General features: G+C 36.5%; 2 protein-coding genes across 2 annotated transcripts; one reads left to right on the top strand and one right to left on the bottom strand.

Annotated features, from left to right (window-relative positions):
- On the bottom strand, nt 1–7,864 carry LOC135157342 (ribonuclease H1-like). The gene is made up of 6 exons (XM_064112560.1): nt 7,641–7,864; nt 5,470–5,813; nt 4,446–4,597; nt 3,143–3,230; nt 2,362–2,486; nt 1–1,690 (listed from the first exon to the last, which is right to left on the bottom strand). Exons 1-6 carry the CDS (start codon nt 7,742–7,744, stop codon nt 1,592–1,594), a joined length of 912 nt encoding a protein of 303 aa, XP_063968630.1. The 5' UTR covers nt 7,745–7,864; the 3' UTR covers nt 1–1,591.
- A 1,475-nt stretch (nt 7,865–9,339) lies between these two features.
- Nucleotides 9,340–17,051, top strand: LOC129280973 (small ribosomal subunit protein eS7-like). The gene is made up of 5 exons (XM_064112561.1): nt 9,340–9,454; nt 12,840–12,911; nt 13,485–13,628; nt 15,413–15,628; nt 16,864–17,051. Exons 1-5 carry the CDS (start codon nt 9,374–9,376, stop codon nt 16,939–16,941), a joined length of 591 nt encoding a protein of 196 aa, XP_063968631.1. The 5' UTR covers nt 9,340–9,373; the 3' UTR covers nt 16,942–17,051.
- The last annotated feature ends 3,032 nt before the right edge of the window (nt 17,052–20,083 follow it).

Genomic DNA, 20,083 nt, shown 5'->3' with positions numbered 1-20,083 from the left:
TTTAACAAATTGACAGATTTTATTCAGACATGCAAGTCATATGTGACAAGATAGGCGAGCATTTCAACAGTCAATGCAAGAAAACAAATCCAAATCAAAGATGTACAATATTTCTTTTGCACAAAGTTACAGATTTATCAATTACCTAAAACATTTGTGATGGGGGATGAAATCTGTCACTTCGTGAACAAGAAATATCAAATATTAAGGGACTTTCTTTTCAAAATAAAGCAGTTTTAGGCTCTGAAACTTTGTTAGGTTAACAATGTTACTTAGTCAAAGATGTAAAAAAAATATTCCAAAAATCAAGACTTATAATGGATAATGTTTTTCAGTGTCAGCCAGTTCATGAAACAAAGGACAAAAATAATGCATCGATCCCAATACAAATCATGATAATAGAATGAAAGAAGAACAATTGATATCAATAATACCCATTAATTTTCAATTTTTCTAATTCATACCAAATGAAAAAAAATCAAGATCAACCTTTTTAAAATCCATCTCTTCATCAAGATATGATTTTTTTTTTTTCTTAATGACAATTCTAATAGAGCACCGAAGTGTGACGTCACAATGTCATGACAATGAACCGGCTAGTTCTAAACTGAGTTGCAGCTACACGATCATCTATACACATTTGCATTTGCAAAAATGATGATGTGTGTTGTCCCTGGTTGTTACCATCATTCTGAGAGTCATAACAGGGCACCGTTTCATAAAGCTGTTCGTAAGTTAAGAGCGACTTTAAGAATTGGTGATCCTTTCTTGTGGTAAATGTTATAATAAATTGGCTATGGTTTAGCGCATAAGAAAGGATCACCAGTCGTTCTTAAAGTCACTTCTAAGTTACGAAAAGCTTTATGAAACGGCCCCCGGGTTCATTTGTTTAGAACCAGGCAGCCATGACACCATGGCAACTGACATCATCGCTTTTGGTACTCTATAACACATAACATAGTTGCCATAAAGAAACATGAAGATGACCTCTGGTTTCTTACTCTTTATTTTTACAGTATAATTTATCCATCTTTCCAGTAACACTTTCATGAATTCACATTTTTCTGTCACGAATTAATGAAAGCACCTATTTCAAACTTCTTTAAAACTTTGAATACCAAGTATTCTACGAAAATAAATTATTTCTCTATTGTCCTCCCAGACTGAGAACAGAATAATATGACAATAAAGTATCACATATACAAAATAAATAATTGTTCAGGTTCCCCCAGTCTCCACATGAAAGTTGATTCTTGTGCATGTGCAGTGCTGAACATTATGTTATTAAAATCTTTAAATGCATAACTTGGATTTTTCTTACAATTAACTTCAAAATCTGCCAGATTACACAACATTATCTGCCAATCATTAGTGACAATGGTATACACTTTTCCACGCTTCGAATTGTGTATCTTTTGTCAGAGTAACTATGGTAATTGTCGGATAAAACAGTTTGCTAGACAAAACATTGGCAAGGCCCTTTCATGGGACGCTCTACAGTATTCATCACTGCACATCAACGTGAATCAATTTGCACCAGGATACCATGGTTCCTCTGCATCGAATGTGTCACTTGTTGAGCTGTATGAGATCATCTCGGGTTTCCAGGTAAAGGTTGTGTAGCGCCCTCTCTTGCCAGTTTGTCTGCTTCCTCGTTCCCATACACGTTCCTGTGACCTGGGACATACTCCTGGGAAATGTCGGATAATGAATGGATAATGTTAATACTGCGATAAAAGACATACATGTACGTTTATATAAGATCATATTTATTAAAGTCCATCGTATGGAAATGTGCTTCCACCAGCATTACAAACAAATGAGACACATGTTAAAAAAATAGAAAAAGGCAAACAATACATGCAAAACAATAACAACATTTTTCAACAGAAGTCATGGTATTCCCTCTGCATTTTTGCCATAATACAAATGTTGCAGCACTTTGCAGATAAACAATACACGATGTAGATGAATGATGTTCTAAATCAACCCTTTTCACAGTTCACGGAAAATGTTTTCGGTTCAGACAAGAATGTTGCAAAGCCAATGGATATAATTTTCCACTCAAATGGTCTGCATGGAGGGAGGACTCTATACTTCGGTGAGGCTCCAACAATTTGCAAATGCTTCTAACTATCTATCGGGGAATTCCATAAAATAATAAACCTTTTTGCATGGCTCATCACCACTTTTCTCCTTCATTTTACAAACTGCTCAACACATGCAAATTTCATAGCCTACAACATTTCATGCGAACAAGAACAGAAAACAGAGACATATCATTACCCACACAGAGAAAGTCAGGCTATAATCTAATGAAGACAGCATCACATAGGCTTAACAATACGATCTACTTCTCACCCATTTGATGTCAAGTTTTGTGTTAAGATGATCTAGTTTGATCAGATCTTCTTTATTTATGACATCAGTCTTCTGTGCCGTTTTCCAGCCATTTTGTTTCCATCTGTGTATCCAATTCGTAACACCTACAGAATGAAAAAAAAAATGATAATCCATATTTTATTGTTCAAAATAGAAATCAGAAATAGAAATCATCTGGAAATTAATTTTGCCAAAATGATCGTGGAAATTATGACATCTTAAGACAAATATCAAGAGAGATACATCTCAGAAAAGTGATTACGAATTTCCCAAAACAACTATTGTATACAACAAAAGAGAGACAGGACTGAAAGTCTTCATTCATTTGTCAGGTATACATTCTTATCATATGTTATTACATCCAGATATAAATCAACAACAATAACACAAAATAATTATCACATGATGAAAGCTATTATTGAAAAAAAAAAGACAGAGACAAACTGTCTGGGCAGTCATTTATTCAATGCATTCAGTTGTGCTCAAAAGTTTGTGAACCCCACCACAAAATGCGTTCTTTCAAGCTGAGTGTTAAATGCAGAAAACAACACTAATGTTCTGCAAACCTGGAGAAACAAACTTTATTGAATGTAATATTTTATCACCTGACTTCACAATCAAATATCTAAAACATGGCAGAACTTGAACACTTTAAATATACTTTCAGGTGGGGTTCCCTAATTTTTGAGCACCACTGTATATCGATATAAAAAGGAACCTCACTAAATGATGACAGTACAGAAATGTTGGTGATACTTACAGTTGATAGTATATTTGCTGTCAGTATACAATGTCACTTTCCTCCTCTGATGGTGTTCATTAACTTGTTCAAGTGCCCTCAATGCTGCCTGCGTTTCAATAGAAATAAGAAATATTATTTCTTAAACATTTAACAACAAAAATTTTTTTTTAAAGAAGAAAATTCAATACAAAGTACAAGATCTATACTACATTTAAAAGTCAATAACAACAAAAGGAAAAAAAATGAAAGGCAAGAAGAGATTGAATAATAAAACACTAGTACACGTAGCTAACATAAATATATGTGTTTTAGCATAGTCAACCAGTTTCCAATGGGTTTATGCACTTCAATCGCAAATCAACAAGAAACTCAATACAACACTTGAAAATGAAGGTCGGGCAAGCAAAAGAGAGAAGACAAAGGGGAAAAAATGAAATGAGTGAAAAAAAAAAAGGAAGAAAACGAATGAAAGAAAGAAATAAAGGAAGGAAGATAGATGGATACCCCCGGACATTACCCCCCAAGGACAATTACCCCCTGGACAACTACTAGTACCCCCCGGACAATTACCCCCTGAGGACAATTACCCCCTGAGGACAATTACCCCCCGATGACAATTACCTCCCGGACAATTACCCCCCCCCCCCCGGACAATTACCCCCTAGGACAATTACCCTTCCTAGGACAATTACCCCTGGACAATTACCCCCTGGAAAATTACCCCCGAGGACAATTGCCCCCCAGGACAATTACCCCCCGGACAATTACCCCGAGGGCAATTACCCCCAGACAATCATCCCTGGACAATTACCACCGGGAACAATTGCCCCCCCCCCCCCCCCCCAAGGACAATAACCCCCTAGACAAAGGGAGTGCACAGAGTCATGCGTCGGCCGTACGTATAGATAGAAAGAAAGAACAAACAGACGAACGGGATCAGGACAACTACCCCCTGGACAATTACCCCCCGAGGACAATTACCCCCCGGACAACTACTCCCCCCTGGACAATTACCCCCGAGGGACAATTACCCTCCGAGGACAATTGGGAAGAGAGGGCAGTGAAAGATACAAGAGGTGAATTAGAGAGGAGAAAGAGAGCGGAACAGAGGTAGATCGAGGGAAAAAAGATGGAGAGAAGGAAATGAAGAGAGGCTGAAGAGATAGTATTATTTATTCCCATTACAAGGAGTAGGTCGTTTAAATTTTGAAAACTGGTGTTATTTTATACCCAGAAAATGTTGCAATTAGAAACACCTGTATTTAGTCTCTAATAAATGTCCTGTATTTACAATATTGAAATCATCAATTGATTTCCTTACCGTAAGCTCTGCCCTCTGATTGGTCTGTTTGCCTTCTAGTCTAGCACTGAGATTGTGTGGATGATCATCACCCCAGTACACCCCAAGACCAGCCTTAGCCCCACGACGCCCATTATGGGTACATGCTCCATCTGTATACACTACCAGACTACCTAATTCATCATCCATAAATGAAAAAAAAAATTGAAAGTTAAAATGACAAACAAAACAGATCAGACAAAGTTTTAATTGCTGTTCTTTTGTTCTACCAGTCTACTGATTTGGATTGATTTTGAGATCTTTGTTTTCCATCTCAAAAGTTGTTTGAAAGATATTGTTTTGTTTTATTATCAGTAATGAATGTACAAAGGGAGTAGCCTAGATAGGCCAATGGCTTTTTGTTACTCCCTCACATCCCATTCATTACTCTATGTTATTTTCTTGAACATTATATTTTGTCTAAATTGTACTACTGTCATTGTTGTTTTTACTCTATTGAATTAACTAAAATGACTTAACTTAATGTACTGTACCCTGTTTTTTAAGAGATGTGAAATAAATGAATTTGAATTTGAAAGTTGCCAAATACGGAAATAACTTCTAGATTTGTTCTTGGGTAAATTTCACTCCACTTTTTTGCATGATGATTATTATTCTCCTTAAAATTTTATTTTAATACATAGAGCAGATCTATTCTTCCTACTCTCTGGAACCTCTCCACCACCTCCTACCCATCCCTCTCCCTTACTTTCATCTCACTCTCTCTACCTTGGGAGAATTATCAATCTAATCAATATAAACTAATTGTAATTATAATACATTCGTTTCTGGGGAAAACTTAAGATCAAATTCTGGACAATGAATGATATAAAGTACCTCATACATGTACATTCATGTTGAATGTTAAAGTAAAAAAAAAAACATTGGGGGGGGGGGGAGGGGGATGGAGTTGGGGTAGGCAATTGGAGGTGGACTGCACTTCTATCCCTCATCTATCTGTAGTCTACACTCTTAGACATAGAAATTCATCTACCATTCTACCTACCGCTAGAGTCTCCAGAAGTCGGAGCTGATGCTGTGCGTCTCTTCTTTGGTGGCGCTGGATCTAGCGAGTCTACCGAATACAAACGCTTCAGATGAGTAGGGGTGGAATGCGCCTTGGGACGTTGCTGTGTTTGGGCTGTCGCAGAAAGAGTGGAATAAGATTTGCTGGTGGATGAAGGAACAGATGAAGAAGATACATGCTTGCCCTGCTGAGAATAATCCTTTGATTTAGGTTCAGAGCTGCAAGAGCTTGTTGCATTCACAAAGTTCCAAGCCTCCTCCTCTGTCCCAAATTTCTTGTACCTGGCTCCAGAAAACCCTGTGACTTGAAGTTTACAGTCATCCCTGCAAAAAAAAAAAAAACATACATACATATATATATATATTATTAAACAAAGACTTGATCAAATACATATGGGGTGTTTTTCATGAAGCACTTTGACAGTGATTTTCACTGGCGTTTGTTCTGAGCCAATCAGATGCAATGATTTCAGTAGCTTAAAATAGCTGTCAGTGAAAATTACTAATTGTGTCATGATTAAATGCTCTCAGATTAAAAACAAAACCCCTAATTCAAGTTGCTCCAAGTATAATAATAAATATGTTTGCTTCTAACTAATATTTTGTCAAAATTTTTGAAGTTGTAGTGTACAGGATTTGGGGAAACCGGTAAATTAATGGTATACCCATGACCTATGTGCAATTAACAATACAAGTGGGGCAAAACTATTGATTCCCCCAACATGGTCTACGTTCATTGACCCTAAATGACATTTGACCTTGGTCTTGAGACCTGAAACTCAGGCAGGATATTCAGTAATACTTGATTACCCTTATGTCCAAGCTTCATGAACTAGTTCCATAGGCATATACTTTCTAAGTTATGATGACATTTCAAAAACTTTACCTTGGTTAAGATTTCAATGTTGATGCCGCCGCCGTCGGAAAAGCGGCGCCTATAGTCTCGCTCTGCTATGCAGGCGAGATAAAAACCACTGGTCTTCCACATGGCTATTATTATCTTTATACATTATTAAATAATAAGCAAAATAATACTGATTTTAGATTTCTATTGAAAATGAATGGTAAAATATTGAATACATGTAGATCTAGGCACTTGACTGGTGACAGCCAGATACACACATCTGAACTTGACAGGTGAACTTTTGCTTTCATAGATTTCTTGTGTGGAGAAATCCTTATGAATGAAGACGATCCCTGTGTTATGTAAACAGGGCCGATCATCTAAAAAAACATGACCTTTCCAGAAGAAATTAGGCCTAATAAACACTTCCCATTTTCCCAATATTTTTTAGAAAAATTCCATGCAGGCAAGACCAGAAATGGCAGAAATAACAAATTTTCGATTAAAAATAAAAACAATCACAATGAACTGTCAGATTTGCAATGAAACAGAGACAATAAGTTGATCAAATTTTGGGCATGATTTGCACTGGCATCAAGACAATCTGACATAGTCATGTCATCAATCAATCAATCAAGATATTTCCTTAGCACTGCCACTACTAGTCCACTACATCCTGACTTATGCCATGGATCTAGCCGAGTATCATCATAGTCATTCGTCGTAAAAGTAGTAGTGGTTGACAAACCTGAATAAATGTATTTTGTTGTGGTCTCCGGCCCCGGCTAGATTTTGACTTGCAAAATTAGTTTTAAAGTTAGATCAAACAAATTTTCAATTACAGTTGGGATGAACTGTCAGCAGGGTCAGATTTGCAATTAAACAGGGACAAAAAGTGTATAATTTTGAGGTCATCAATTTTGCGATGTTTTGACTTTCATTTCACTCGCATCATTCAAGAGTATTCTGTCATTTTCTCACTTTGCATGCTTTACCTGGCCGGCTTTGCTTTAAGTTTTGGCAGACAATTCCGATTGGACTTTTTGACTTGCACTGCAGTTGCAAAATTTGATTTAGGGCCTAACTTGAAATTGATGTCTTGAAATAATTTATTCGTTCATTTCATTGATACTGATGATATATCTTGAATTAAAATGTCAAAATATGTAACAAGCTACAACTTGTTGCAGATTAACATAGGCTTTTGCCATAATCATGAACTGAATCAATCATCAATGACAGACAGCAGCCTAGCCTAATCAGGTTGATTTCCATCATATTTTACTATAGATGGGACAATACATTACCAGGTTGGAAAAACTCCGGTCTGTCGACCCCTTCCAACAGCATAGAAAAAACGCCCCATGTTTCTCACATGAAGGTATCCTAGTAAAAAGACCTCGCGGATCATCAATATTAATTAGATTGGCTAATACATGGTAATTTAAAATCTTTTCTGATTAAAATCAGGACCAACAGTAGTTGAAGCTCGTTCAACACGACAACAATTTGTTATATTTTTCCAAGACTTAGGGATTTACATTGATTATACCAAAAAAAATAACACAAAAAACCCAAAATATTTTATTCAGAATATTAAAAATTATCAAAATTAATGAAAAAATGTATTCTTATAAAAAATTTTGTAAGGTAAACTTAAAGAAATACAATCATTCAATACAATAAATTGTTGTACTTATCGAAAGAAATAAAGATAAACGACTTGAGAGGGCCATATTTGCCAATTTGAAGGGGGAAAAACTCAATGATCATGACAATCTCTCGATCGGCCTTTTTCCGAGTACCGTCATTGTAAGTCGTCGTGAAACCTACATGATTTATTTAAATCTCGTTATACAAGTTTTCCCCAATTAGTAATGGTCCAAAACATTGTTAGATACTTTGATATACTCTTTGAAAGAAGTAATAAATGATAAAGTAGTGCGATATTTGTTGATGGAAGAAGATGAACGTGGATGTTAGTGGGGGTTTCAACGTTGATCGCACATAATTTTCACTGTGTACTCAAATACCGTACGTTCGCTCCAATGCAATGTGCAAAAAACTGCAATGCATGATGAATGGCAGGTGCCGCAAAACGGGCTGCCCTCTTTATTAAATGTCGGGTTGGTTGGTTTATGATATTAGTTCACACGATGGGCACAAAGTATAGTTGTTTGTCTTATATGGCTGAGAATATAATATTAATTTTACTATTTATTTAGGAATCAATAAGCAAGCACAAATTTGTTATGAGCTGACTGAACTTGTGTCAAGTTGAGGCCTCAACTCGCATGACTTGTTCAGTCAGAACAAATTTGTGCCTCAACTTGAGGTGGAAATTGTTGAAAACAATGATCGTGATGATGATGAGTGACTGTTTTGTTGAATGATGAGTTAAACTTTTACTCTGTGACTGTGTCTAACGTTACACTTACAGACGTAGCGTAGGCCGTAGTATTTGTCGTGGCCCGATATTTATATTTTTATAAATAAGAAATCGGGATTGCCATTTGGAAAAAAAATTATGGGGGACGGAAAGGGGGGGGGGGCTTGACCTCGGATGAAATAAAAGCAGCCACGAAAATCAGAAAATTACAAAAAAAGCACCAGCATGGCAGCAAATCTCCATTCACATTTCACAGCTGCAATCTACATTTTCTACAGTAAAAAAGATCATTCAAATATCATTATCAATGTTGCACTTGCAGGTTGCAGATGTAACGATGTTTAGAAATTGATTAAGTATTACACGCAGCCTTGGGTCTAACGCCGATAAAGGTTGTGGAAAGTAGCCCCTGAAAAAAGGCAAGGCAAATTGATCTTGTTTCATGATGATAAGATTTTTTTTTTTTAACCCTTGCCCCGGCCCCGCAGCAGGGCAGTCTACAGTGTCAGTAGGTTGGCCGACTAACTTGATAAAAAGCTTTGTGATTTAACATTCGATTTGCTCTATTATTTCATATTATGGTATTATTTGCAAATTTGATTATTATCTAGCTATTGTTTTGTTTATGTTTTAGCATGACATCTTGACAAGATGGCGGTGTTTCATGCCGGTGCCAAGGTGATCAAGCCTCATGGTGAAGTTGCAGATGCATTTGAACTGACAGTATCACAGGTAGGAGTGTAAATTTTTCAGTTGGGAGACTGACACTAGAGTCTAGACGGATATGACCAGGGTCCCATAACACAAAGGTTAGCGATTGATTGTACGCTTGATCTTTACGATTGATTGTACATTGTAGTCAATGGAATCAATCGTAGAAAAATGTTCAACGATCATTGCTAGGTTTTGTGTTACAGGCCCCTGGATTTCAAAAGTTGGGGGGGGGGGGGGTGGATTGTTGGACCAGTTTGGAAAGGGAGTCACTGTCGAAAATGAATATTACTTTTGTGGATTACACTTTATAGTAGGGCTAGCAGATCATGCGGGACAAAGAAAGATGGGAAATGGCGAAGCAGATTTCAAAAGAGATTGAAGAAGAAAAGAAGAGGCGTGAAGCGGAAATTAGTGTGAACGCAACCACATCAGATTCAGAGAGCGAAAGCAATAGTGGGGGAGATGTAGAGAGCAATGAAGTAGAAAGCAAGAACGAAGATGGCAGCGAAAGTGAAGAGGAGGCTGAGGAGCCAAAGGTGCCATCCCTCAGGATGCTAGTGCGCCACCCATCTACTGAAGACCAATTTGGGGTGACATGTTTTGTCAAGAAGCCTAGCCTGGGAAACACAATGCTGAAATGCGTATCCATTACCACGGAGACTTTTATAAATGTTCGGGGACAAAGCGTGCTGCACGAAAGAAAGATCAGCAAGTTCTATCCACACGACGAGATGTCTGATTCTGAATAATTAAAAAATAATATGTTGTATTCACTTGAAAAGTGGATGCATTAATTATGCAGACAATTCTGAGGATGAAGAAAAAAATAAATGGAAAAATAGATGAATGCAGTGTGAGAATGTTCAAGGCATATGCTAAAACTAGAAACACAAAGATGAGGAATGAGAGAATGTTGAATATGTTGAATGTTAGAAAAGAAAAGAAAAAGAAAATTGTTTTGTCTTGGGGGCAAAAGCAGGGTAGGAGGTACAGCTGAAGAAATGCTCGATACAATGAAGACGGTTATAGAGGATGTGTGTTCAGCTATTGGTGATGGTAGTTAAGTAAATAATGTAGTTAAAAGATTAAAAATACAATCAGTGATAGACATATCGTACAGAAAAAATTAAATGAACTTCTTCAAAACTACAGGCGAGAGATCTTGCCAACAGTTGTGAGAGAATGGGTATATTCAACGGATTTGGAAAGGGAGTCACTGTCGAAAATGAATATTACTTTTGTGGATTACACTTTATAGTAGGGCTAGCAGATCACGCGGGACAAAGAAAGATGGGAAATGGCGAAGCAGATTTCAAAAGAGATTGAAGAAGAATAGAAGAGGCGTGAAGGGGAAATTAGTGTGAACGCAACCACATCAGATTCAGAGAGAGCGAAGGCAATAGTGGGGGAGATGTAGAGAGCGATGAAGGGAAATTGGGGTGACATGTTTTGTCAAGAAGCCTAGCCTGGGAAACACAATGCTGAAATGCGTATCCATTACCACAGAGACTTTTATAAATGTTCAGGGACAAAGCGTGCTGCACGAAAGAAAGATCAGCAAGTTCTACTCGCACGACGAGATTAATAACTAAAATGAATAACTAAAAAATAATATGTTGTTTTCACTTGAAAAGTGGATGCATTAATTATGCATACAGTCATTCTGAGGATGAAGGAAAAAAATGAAAAAATAGAAGAAAAACTAGATGAATGCAGTGTGAGGCTTGTCAAGGCATGTGCTAAAAATAAAAACACAAAAAAGAGGAATGAGAGAATGTTGAATGTTAGAAAAGAAAAGAAAAAGAAAATTGTTTTGTCTTGGGGGCAAAAGCAAGGTAGGAGGTACAGCTGAAGAAATGGTCGATACAATGAAGACAGTTATAGAGGATGGTAGTAAAGTAAATAATGTAGTCAAAAGATTAAAATACAATCAGTGATAGACATATCGTACAGAAAAAATTAAATGAACTTCTTCAAAACTACAGGCGAGAGATCTTGCCAACAGTTGTGAGAGAATGGGTATATTCAACGGACCAGTATCCACAAAATTATGCATGCTCAGCTCACTAGACTTCAAATTGGATGAGGCACATACTCCTCATGTGCCTTGTTGGATTTGCACCTGCATAAGGTATAAAGAGACATTGTCATGAATTTCGATCTTTTGTCACTACCTTTGCCATAACTTAAGTCTTGACCAATTAGGTAGGGTTTTATCAATGTTAATGAATGAAACTGACAAAAAAAAACGGGTTAGTTTCAGAAAGTTGTAATTGAAATCCATGTAGATTTAACAAATGAAAACAAAAACAAGGCAAGATTGTGACTTAAATAATCATTCAATTTTTATCAAATATTTTATATTTAAAATGATCTTTTTTCAGTAAACCGGCCCTGGAAGTTCAGCTACATTTACAATATTTCTAATTACTCAACCTATGCTGTATAAAATCTAATTTCCTCCACACACTTAATCTGTCCTTTCTAATTCTTTGTAGCCAGTTTCCATGGCTATTGAAGATTCGCTTATGGACAAAATCAAACAAAAGCACAGAGAATTAGGTTCATTTATTTATGCAGATGCCGATATCATCTTGTAAAATGATTTTCTGTGCACAGCAGCTAGAAACTAGGCCATCTATCATAATGGGGGGGGGGGGGGGGGGGGATTACAGGGGGCCTGAAGGCAAACGAGCCCCCGAAATGCCCAAAAGAGAAACCAGAAAAAGCTCTGGAGATCCCTGTTCATCTCAATCACTCAATGTTAAATCTTATCCAATGTTGCAGATTTAGAGAGTAAGGTGTGAAAAGTACACTCCGATGATAAAAAGATTTTTTTGCCTGTAACATAATGATTGATTTAGTGCGAAAGTTAAACATTTCAACTTAAATTCATCTTAATTATTTTTATCTATATTGTAGAGCAAGGTTTTTGATATGTATTATGGTTGTAAAATGAAATTTCAATATGTGATGAAGCTCTGTGTTGATTCCTTTGCAATATGTTTAGCAGGTAACACCAGCTTCTTTTTAGGTTAAATTTATCGTCAGGGGAGCGTTTCATCAGCATTTTTCATCCGACAAGTTGTCAGATCTGACAACGCCCTTGATTTTGATTGGCTGGCAAGCACTGTTACTGTGGAAACTGTCAGATGGGGAGTATTTCATGAAAAGACTTCATCTGACAAGTTTCATTTTATCCAACAGTCACTTACCATAGTAACTGTGCTTGTCAGAAAAATGTCAGATCTGACAACTTGTCGGACAAAAATGTTGATGAAACGCTCCCCCGGACTCAGATAAATTGTCTGACAAGTCCTTTAGTGAAATGCTCCCCTGATTCTTGCAGCATTGACTGAGTAATTTCTTAAAGACTTAATTGTGTGTTTGTTTTTATTCATAGGCTCTGATTGAGCTTGAATCCAACTCAGAACTTAAAGGGCAGTTGAGGGAACTCTTCATCACAGGAGCAAAGGTGAGTGACAGGAGGGGTCTCGGTATATTGGGGCTCACGTTGAGGTGTGTGTAAATGGGTGGTATTTGGGAAGGGAGCTTAGCAAACGGAAAGACACGGGGGCTGATGATTAGGGCTATTTTGCCCCTGAAATGTCCAAAATAGCACCCCTAAATTGTCACTATCCGTGATGTATTTAATTTTTTTCATTTCATTTTGTCCTTCAGGTAATGTAAAACTTTGTTTTATTCCTCACTTAGAAATTGGCATAACATATTGTGGTTTTGCAGAGACTCTCTTTAATTAAAATATAAACATTGAAATATTTTATGTCTTAAAATATTTACAAAATAGTGCGCGACATCATTAGTTCCCATTGTTACATGCTGATCATGATGCACATGTTATTTATGGAACATAGAAATACCACATGTGATTATTTTCCATCAGATTTTGATGATTAAATTTTCAGTGCAATGTTTGTCTGATTTTACCCTTTTCATTTAAATCAAGGTGTTTTGGGAGTGTACTCCAATATGTTTGTAGATCTCTCTGTAATGCTGTTCTCTTGTATTCCATCCCATTGTATTACAGGAGATTGATGTAGGTAACAGCAGGAAGGCCGTCATTGTCCTGGTTCCCGTACCTCTACTCAAAGCCTTCCAGAAGATCCAGGTCAGGCTTGTACGAGAGTTGGAGAAGAAGTTTAGCGGCAAGCATGTGCTCTTTATTGCTCAGGTAAACATACACGCAGATTATATTTTTATGCTTTAGCTCACTATAGGTGGTTTTGCTGGAGGCATTGGCCCAATTTCATAAAGGTGGTTTAATTGTAACATGGTACAAAACCATAAACTATGCAAAATTTGTGCACGCAATTATGCTTATTTCAAGTTAAAGTTTTTAAAGAAAAGTCCAGTTCATTTTCACCGAGGTCCATATTTGATGACTTTAGAGGGTAGGTATTCAATAAGGCAACATTACCAAACAGCTACTAATTTTTGTTTATTAAATATTTATTGAAATATAATAAACATAACACAGAAGTACAACAAATCAAGAGAAGCACGGCCATACATAAGCAATGGACATATTTAGAGTGCACAAAGAGTATAGACAGAGAAAGATTAAAGAATCAAATCTTCAATTTATGAAAATGAGCAGATAGTTTACCTTTCATTTTAACAATGTTGTATTCAGTTTGTGTGTTCCTTATTCGTTTTAGCTTGGGAAATGGAATTATGATTGCCCAATTGTCTTTGAGAATATTAAGTATTGTTTTCATTGCGAGCTAAGGTAGAAGCTACCACTTAACTTTGTTCTGCCCTCTAATATCCATAATGCGCCTCAATCTTCCTCTTCTCTGTTTGTGCTAAAAAGGCAGTACTTTATTGTTGAGTGTTTACAGACTTTTGATAGTAAACTAAGTGATAAAAAATATATGTAACAGAGTATGATTATTAATGCAGTATATTCTACATTTTTAACAACCTACCTTATGTTGGATTATTGTCTAAGTCGAAGCATTACTTCAGACTGGAATATGCAAAACGTTACTCGCACCTTCTCAGCTAGAATTTGTGTAAGTCAAACAGATTCCTGTGACCCCAAGAGATTCAACATGTGAACAGATACACCAGTATCAATAATGAAATAATAGAATCAGTTGTGTATAAATATATATAAATATCTCTTTATATATATATATATATATATATATAATGAGATGAAGCGAGGCTAACTCAATAGACGACGCAGGACACCGTGATTTACTTAAGCTTTCGTCTTTTATTAAGACTTCGTCAGAAGCGTCTGAAAAATATAAGAAGATATAACATCCAAGTTTCTTTTGCACATCAATGAATTATTACCAAGTTGAATATATTTCATAATGACAGATTAATGAATGAACAAATAAATTAATTAATGAAAAATAAATAATTAACGTTAATTCCATTAAAAAAATTAATAATATAAATGAAGAAGACATACCTGTAAATACAGACTATTGTGATCGAATGACTGTATCCTATCTCGTTCTTTAGGAAAGTGGCAAAAGTTAAAAATAAGTTATTTTTAACTTTTGCCACTTTCCTAAAGAACGAGATAGGATACAGTCATTCGATCACAATAGTCTGTATTTACAGGTATGTCTTCTTCATTTATATTATTAATTTTTTTAATGGAATTAACGTTAATTATTTATTTTTCATTAATTAATTTATTTGTTCATTCATTAATCTGTCATTATGAAATATATTCAACTTGGTAATAATTCATTGATGTGCAAAAGAAACTTGGATGTTATATCTTCTTATATTTTTCAGACGCTTCTGACGAAGTCTTAATTAAAGACGAAAGCTTAAGTAAATCACGGTGTCCTGCGTCGTCTATTGAGTTAGCCTCGCTTCATCTCATTATGTTAAATATTCACAACTCAACAGCGATTGGTAGAAGTAAACTTATCATCACACTATATATATATATATATATATAAATATCTCTTTATTTCACGTTTGCAGAGGAGGATCTTGCCGAAGCCAACAAGGAAGTCACGAAACAAGAGCAAGCAGAAGCGCCCTCGTAGCCGAACCTTGACCATGGTCCATGACAACATCCTTGAGGACCTCGTCTTCCCATCAGAGATTGTTGGAAGGCGTACCCACGTCCAGCTGGACGGTAGCAGGAACATCAAGGTTCACCTTGACGTTGGACAGAAGACACAGATCGAACACAAGGTTGGTCCATTCATTTCATTTCCACTTATCAATCTCCACTTCAAGATTTAAAAAACAAAACATTTCATACATATGAAATCAAACAATGATAATCTGAGTCAAGTCATTTTTCAGGGGTACTTTTGACACCCTTCTGTCTGAATCTGTAACATTGTATAAGCTTTATCATTGCAGCGAATGGGGATTTTTCAGGGCTCTTTGATATTTTCCAGGTATATTTAACTTTGGCAAAATTTAGCTCAGAAAATGCAAATAACACGATCACTTTGCATATTCTGGTCTGCAAGATTGTTTTGACTTTGGTCATTTACCGACTGATTGAGAGTTGACGACCTAAGCAGACCAGAGAAAAAATTACATGGAGGCTTGGGCATACCTGCCAACCATTACGTTTTAGGCGTATTTAGTACGTTTTTGCAACCAAAATACGGCAGTACGTTTTTTCTTTAAAAAATACTTCTTTTTTTTTACAAAATAGTAATTTATTGAGAAAATTCATCTCCATATGTTTCTATTTCATAAAACGTACACAAATATGGTTATTAGATAAATGTAATTTCAGGTAACTTGTTTTTTTTTCAATCATTTTGTTAAAACCAGGGTGAAGATATACACATGTTTCAATGGTTTTTTTTCATCTGCAAGAGCAGTGCGCATTTTAGCTTGCATGCAGCTTGAGCGCCGCGATGAGCGAGTGCGCCAAGCATTTTATTATGAAATACACTTTTTTGGGGAAAAATCGTTTTTTTAATCACAGAATACAGTTTTTTCATTCCAAGAGGTTGGCAGGTCTGCTTGGGGCGGATTTTGCCCCTAAAAGCTGAAAAAAAAAGGAGCCCAGGAAAATCCCCATTCATTGCCATGTTAAAGCTTATCTTATGCAGATTTAGGCAGTAAGCTGTGAAAAGTAGACCCATAAAATGAAATATTAATTTTTTTGTCTGAAGCAGACTTAACTCGTTTTCATTGAATCACCCATAATTATGTAAAAGGTGTCTCCTAAAGATGAATATCAAAATCTATCCGTCTTTATGAATGAAATTAATGCACCAAAATGCATGCTTACAGTTTTTGTGAATGTTTTAACAAAGTGGAACTGAATTTCCTTATCAACTTAATCATTGCCTGAAATGAACTGTATGTTGATGTGTTTTTTGCTGATGACCAGAGAATGGATCTAAATGTGCATGTTAATTTCTAATTTCTATTCTATTGTCATGACCTTTTTTTCGTAGACCGGGACCTACGCTGCCGTGTACAAGAAATTGACCGGAAAGGATGTCACATTTGAGTTCCCAGAAAACACTCTTTGAGCAAGCTGGCAGAGACATACTCAAACACTCACACACATGGGATCATGATCAGAACACCGTTGCATATGGAATAAAATAAATTCAGGGCAAGAAAGTACGCCAAACAAAAATCATCTGTCATTCCGAGTTAGTATTGTGTACCTGTCCTGTTTGCCTGTATTATTACTCAGAAGGAGTGGAAAGCGATTTATTAACGTATGGAGAGAGCGAGAGAAGAGAGAAAGTGAAAGACGTAGAACATCAGTTTTGGAGACTCAAGTCATGGACAAGTGATTTCTCTTGGAAGTTTTTTTTTTCTTATAAAACACGATCTTTTCGTATTGCTCATTCTCCCGAATTTGTGCTTCAATTCCAATAGCCTTAAAGTCCCAAACCGGAGCAACAAGTGAAAATTATATCACATGAAAAGCTTACAAGCTGCAATATACAATAATGCTGTTGTACTGACCTGAAGACCGCTGATGTTATTCTTTGTTTGAAGGGTTGCGATTACAAAGGTTTCTACTCAGAAAAACTGGATGGTATTGTATTAAAGATTACGCATGTCTTTGCTCCTTACCAAAACGTAATCACAGCCCTCCTGACAGAGTATGACATTTCAAGTTTTAGTAAGAATGCCTATTTTCGAAACCTCATCTGACTTTTTCATGAAGGGGCTTTCACAATTCCTTGTGCGATTGTTTGCTCACAATACATGTTGCGCAGAATCGCAACGGTTGTAAGCAGTCGCACCAACAATTGTAAAAGGGGCTTTAGCAAAACGCCATGCTGGCAAGCAGTGCATGTGACTACCACTTGCATTGTTGTGCTTTGTACCTTATAGGGTTTTGATTTGTCATTTTCACTGTTGGCTCTGGTTGGTGTATTTGAAAATAATTAATCTGCTCCCCTAAAGAGAGAGGTAGAGAGATAGGGGGGGGGGGTAGCCTAAATAGAGAGAGAAGAAAAAGAAGTAAGGCGAGTCTGCATATGCCCAATCTCTTTGGATTCCATAAATCTCTTTGACTTGTGTGAAATTTGACTTGGAAGTGGTAAACATCTTTCACAAATAGAAAAATTGGTTCCATTTAGCGATTATTCAAGGGTTGACTTATGCAGACTTGTCTGTACATAGCCAGAAGGTAGGAAGGTTGTGAGGAAAGGCATTTTATGAGAGAATAGAAGAGGAATTCGGTACAAAAGATAAGTTAAGGAGAGGAAGTAAAGTTTGGAAGAAAGAATCTTGGAGGTAGACCCGGGGGGGGGGGGCCACTTACATTGACGAGTGGATACCATGCGCGACCAAGAAAACATGTAAAAAGGATGTCTTTTTCAAGATGGGGCACGTTACGTATTAAGGGTGTCAAAAACACTAAGATAATAAAAAAAGCGTATCTCGCTAGAAAAGCTACGTATTTAGGGTCAAATTTGCGAGGGTATAAAAAAGAATAAAATAAGGATGTACTTTTGCCCCAACAGTCAACACTACGTGTTTAGAGTCTGATTTGCGGGAGTGTGGGAGGTGGAACTGTACTAAACCCAATGATGTAGGTAAAGATAAAACCAACAACCAACGTCTGTGACATAATTAAAATATCGCTGTATACTTGTTTAGGGGTTCAATTCAGGGAATACTTGCCGAGGGTATCGTTTTGTTTCCAATACTTGTTAAGGGTAGGGTTTTTACACGCCAATACTTGTTAAGGGGTGCATTTTCAGAATATGGAAAATACTTGTTGAGGGTGCTTTTCGAGACCCCATGGTCGTGTATGGTATCCACTCGTCAATGGAAGTAGAGGCATTTACATCTTTGTGGAAAACGTAAGATTTTATACTTGAGGAGATTTGTGCAGACTGGGGCGATCTTTCATAAAGCAGTTAAGTTACAGACTGGAACATGTTCTGAGGTGCTCTATCGGCTACATATGGATCATTTGGCACAAGAAAAGGTCACCAGTCATGTAAAAACAGTTTTATCAATCTGCTCCCCTGGTGTGACAAAGCTCAGCAACATATTGTGTACAAAATCAATGGGATTTGAGGCTTCAAAAATGTTTTGGAGGCAAGCAACATTTTGAAAGCAACAAAAAACAATAAAAACACATTGTATAATGCAGGTTGATTACTGTAACTGGCGCAATATGTCTCAGCATGCATGAACAAAAAAAATGTTACTGAGGTTTGTCGCATCTTATACTTTATGAGATTTAAAGGTCAAGTCCACCCCAGAAAAATGCTGATTTGAATCAATAGAGAAAAATCAGACAAGCATAACGCTGAAAATTTCATCAAAATCGGATGTAAAATAAGAAAGTTATGACATTTTAAAGTTTCGCTTATTTTTCACAAAATAGTTATATGCACTATTTAGTCACGTGCAAATGAGAGAATCGATGACGTCCCTCACTGTTTCTTTTGTATTTTATTGTTTGAATTAAACAATAATTAAATTTTTACAGATTTGACAAGAAGGACCAACTTATGGTAACTTTTACGCAACAGGGGCCTGGCCTGAAATAATTCTTTGAGTTCTGCGATTTGACCGATTGGAGGGTGACTTACGAATAGAGTCTACAGTAGGTTTAAGAAATGCCTCCTCCTTTGTATAACACTATCAGGATCCGAGTAACCAAGGTTTGCAAATAGTTTGGAAATGAGAGCTTTTGGAGACAGCATGCATTGTGGATGAAAAACATGTTGACTGGGAGGTGTTCTTCAACAATCTTTGGCAGTAAAGAAGGCAAAATATTCACATAAGATCGAGCTATAGGGCTATCATGTTAATCAATATTCATCTGGACAATAGAATTATGGTTTATTCTACACATACCATGTGTGTGTTGTTTTACCAATCTGGCAGGCCGAGAATTTCATGGGCCCGTCAAACAGAAAAAGTGGCTGTTCTAACCTCCATCTCACCTCAATTTACTGGCGGAAACCCCAACAATCCTCATCAAAAAAATATTAATTATCTTGTCTTGTGAAACACTATCAGGGTCACCACATCAAAGAATTAACATCAATTTTGAATTTATCTTTCTCCTTTCCTGGTATTTGTGTGACTCTACTTATTCTATTGCTTGAATATGTTCTTTAAATGGTTGATTTGCAACTAATGATGATGATAAAGATAATAACCACTACTACTACCACTTCTAATTAC

The sequence above is a fragment of the Lytechinus pictus genome, chromosome 17 (assembly GCF_037042905.1).
Source record: "Lytechinus pictus isolate F3 Inbred chromosome 17, Lp3.0, whole genome shotgun sequence".
Classification (NCBI taxonomy): domain Eukaryota; kingdom Metazoa; phylum Echinodermata; class Echinoidea; order Temnopleuroida; family Toxopneustidae; genus Lytechinus; species Lytechinus pictus.
This window is presented reverse-complemented; position numbering and strand designations above follow the sequence as displayed.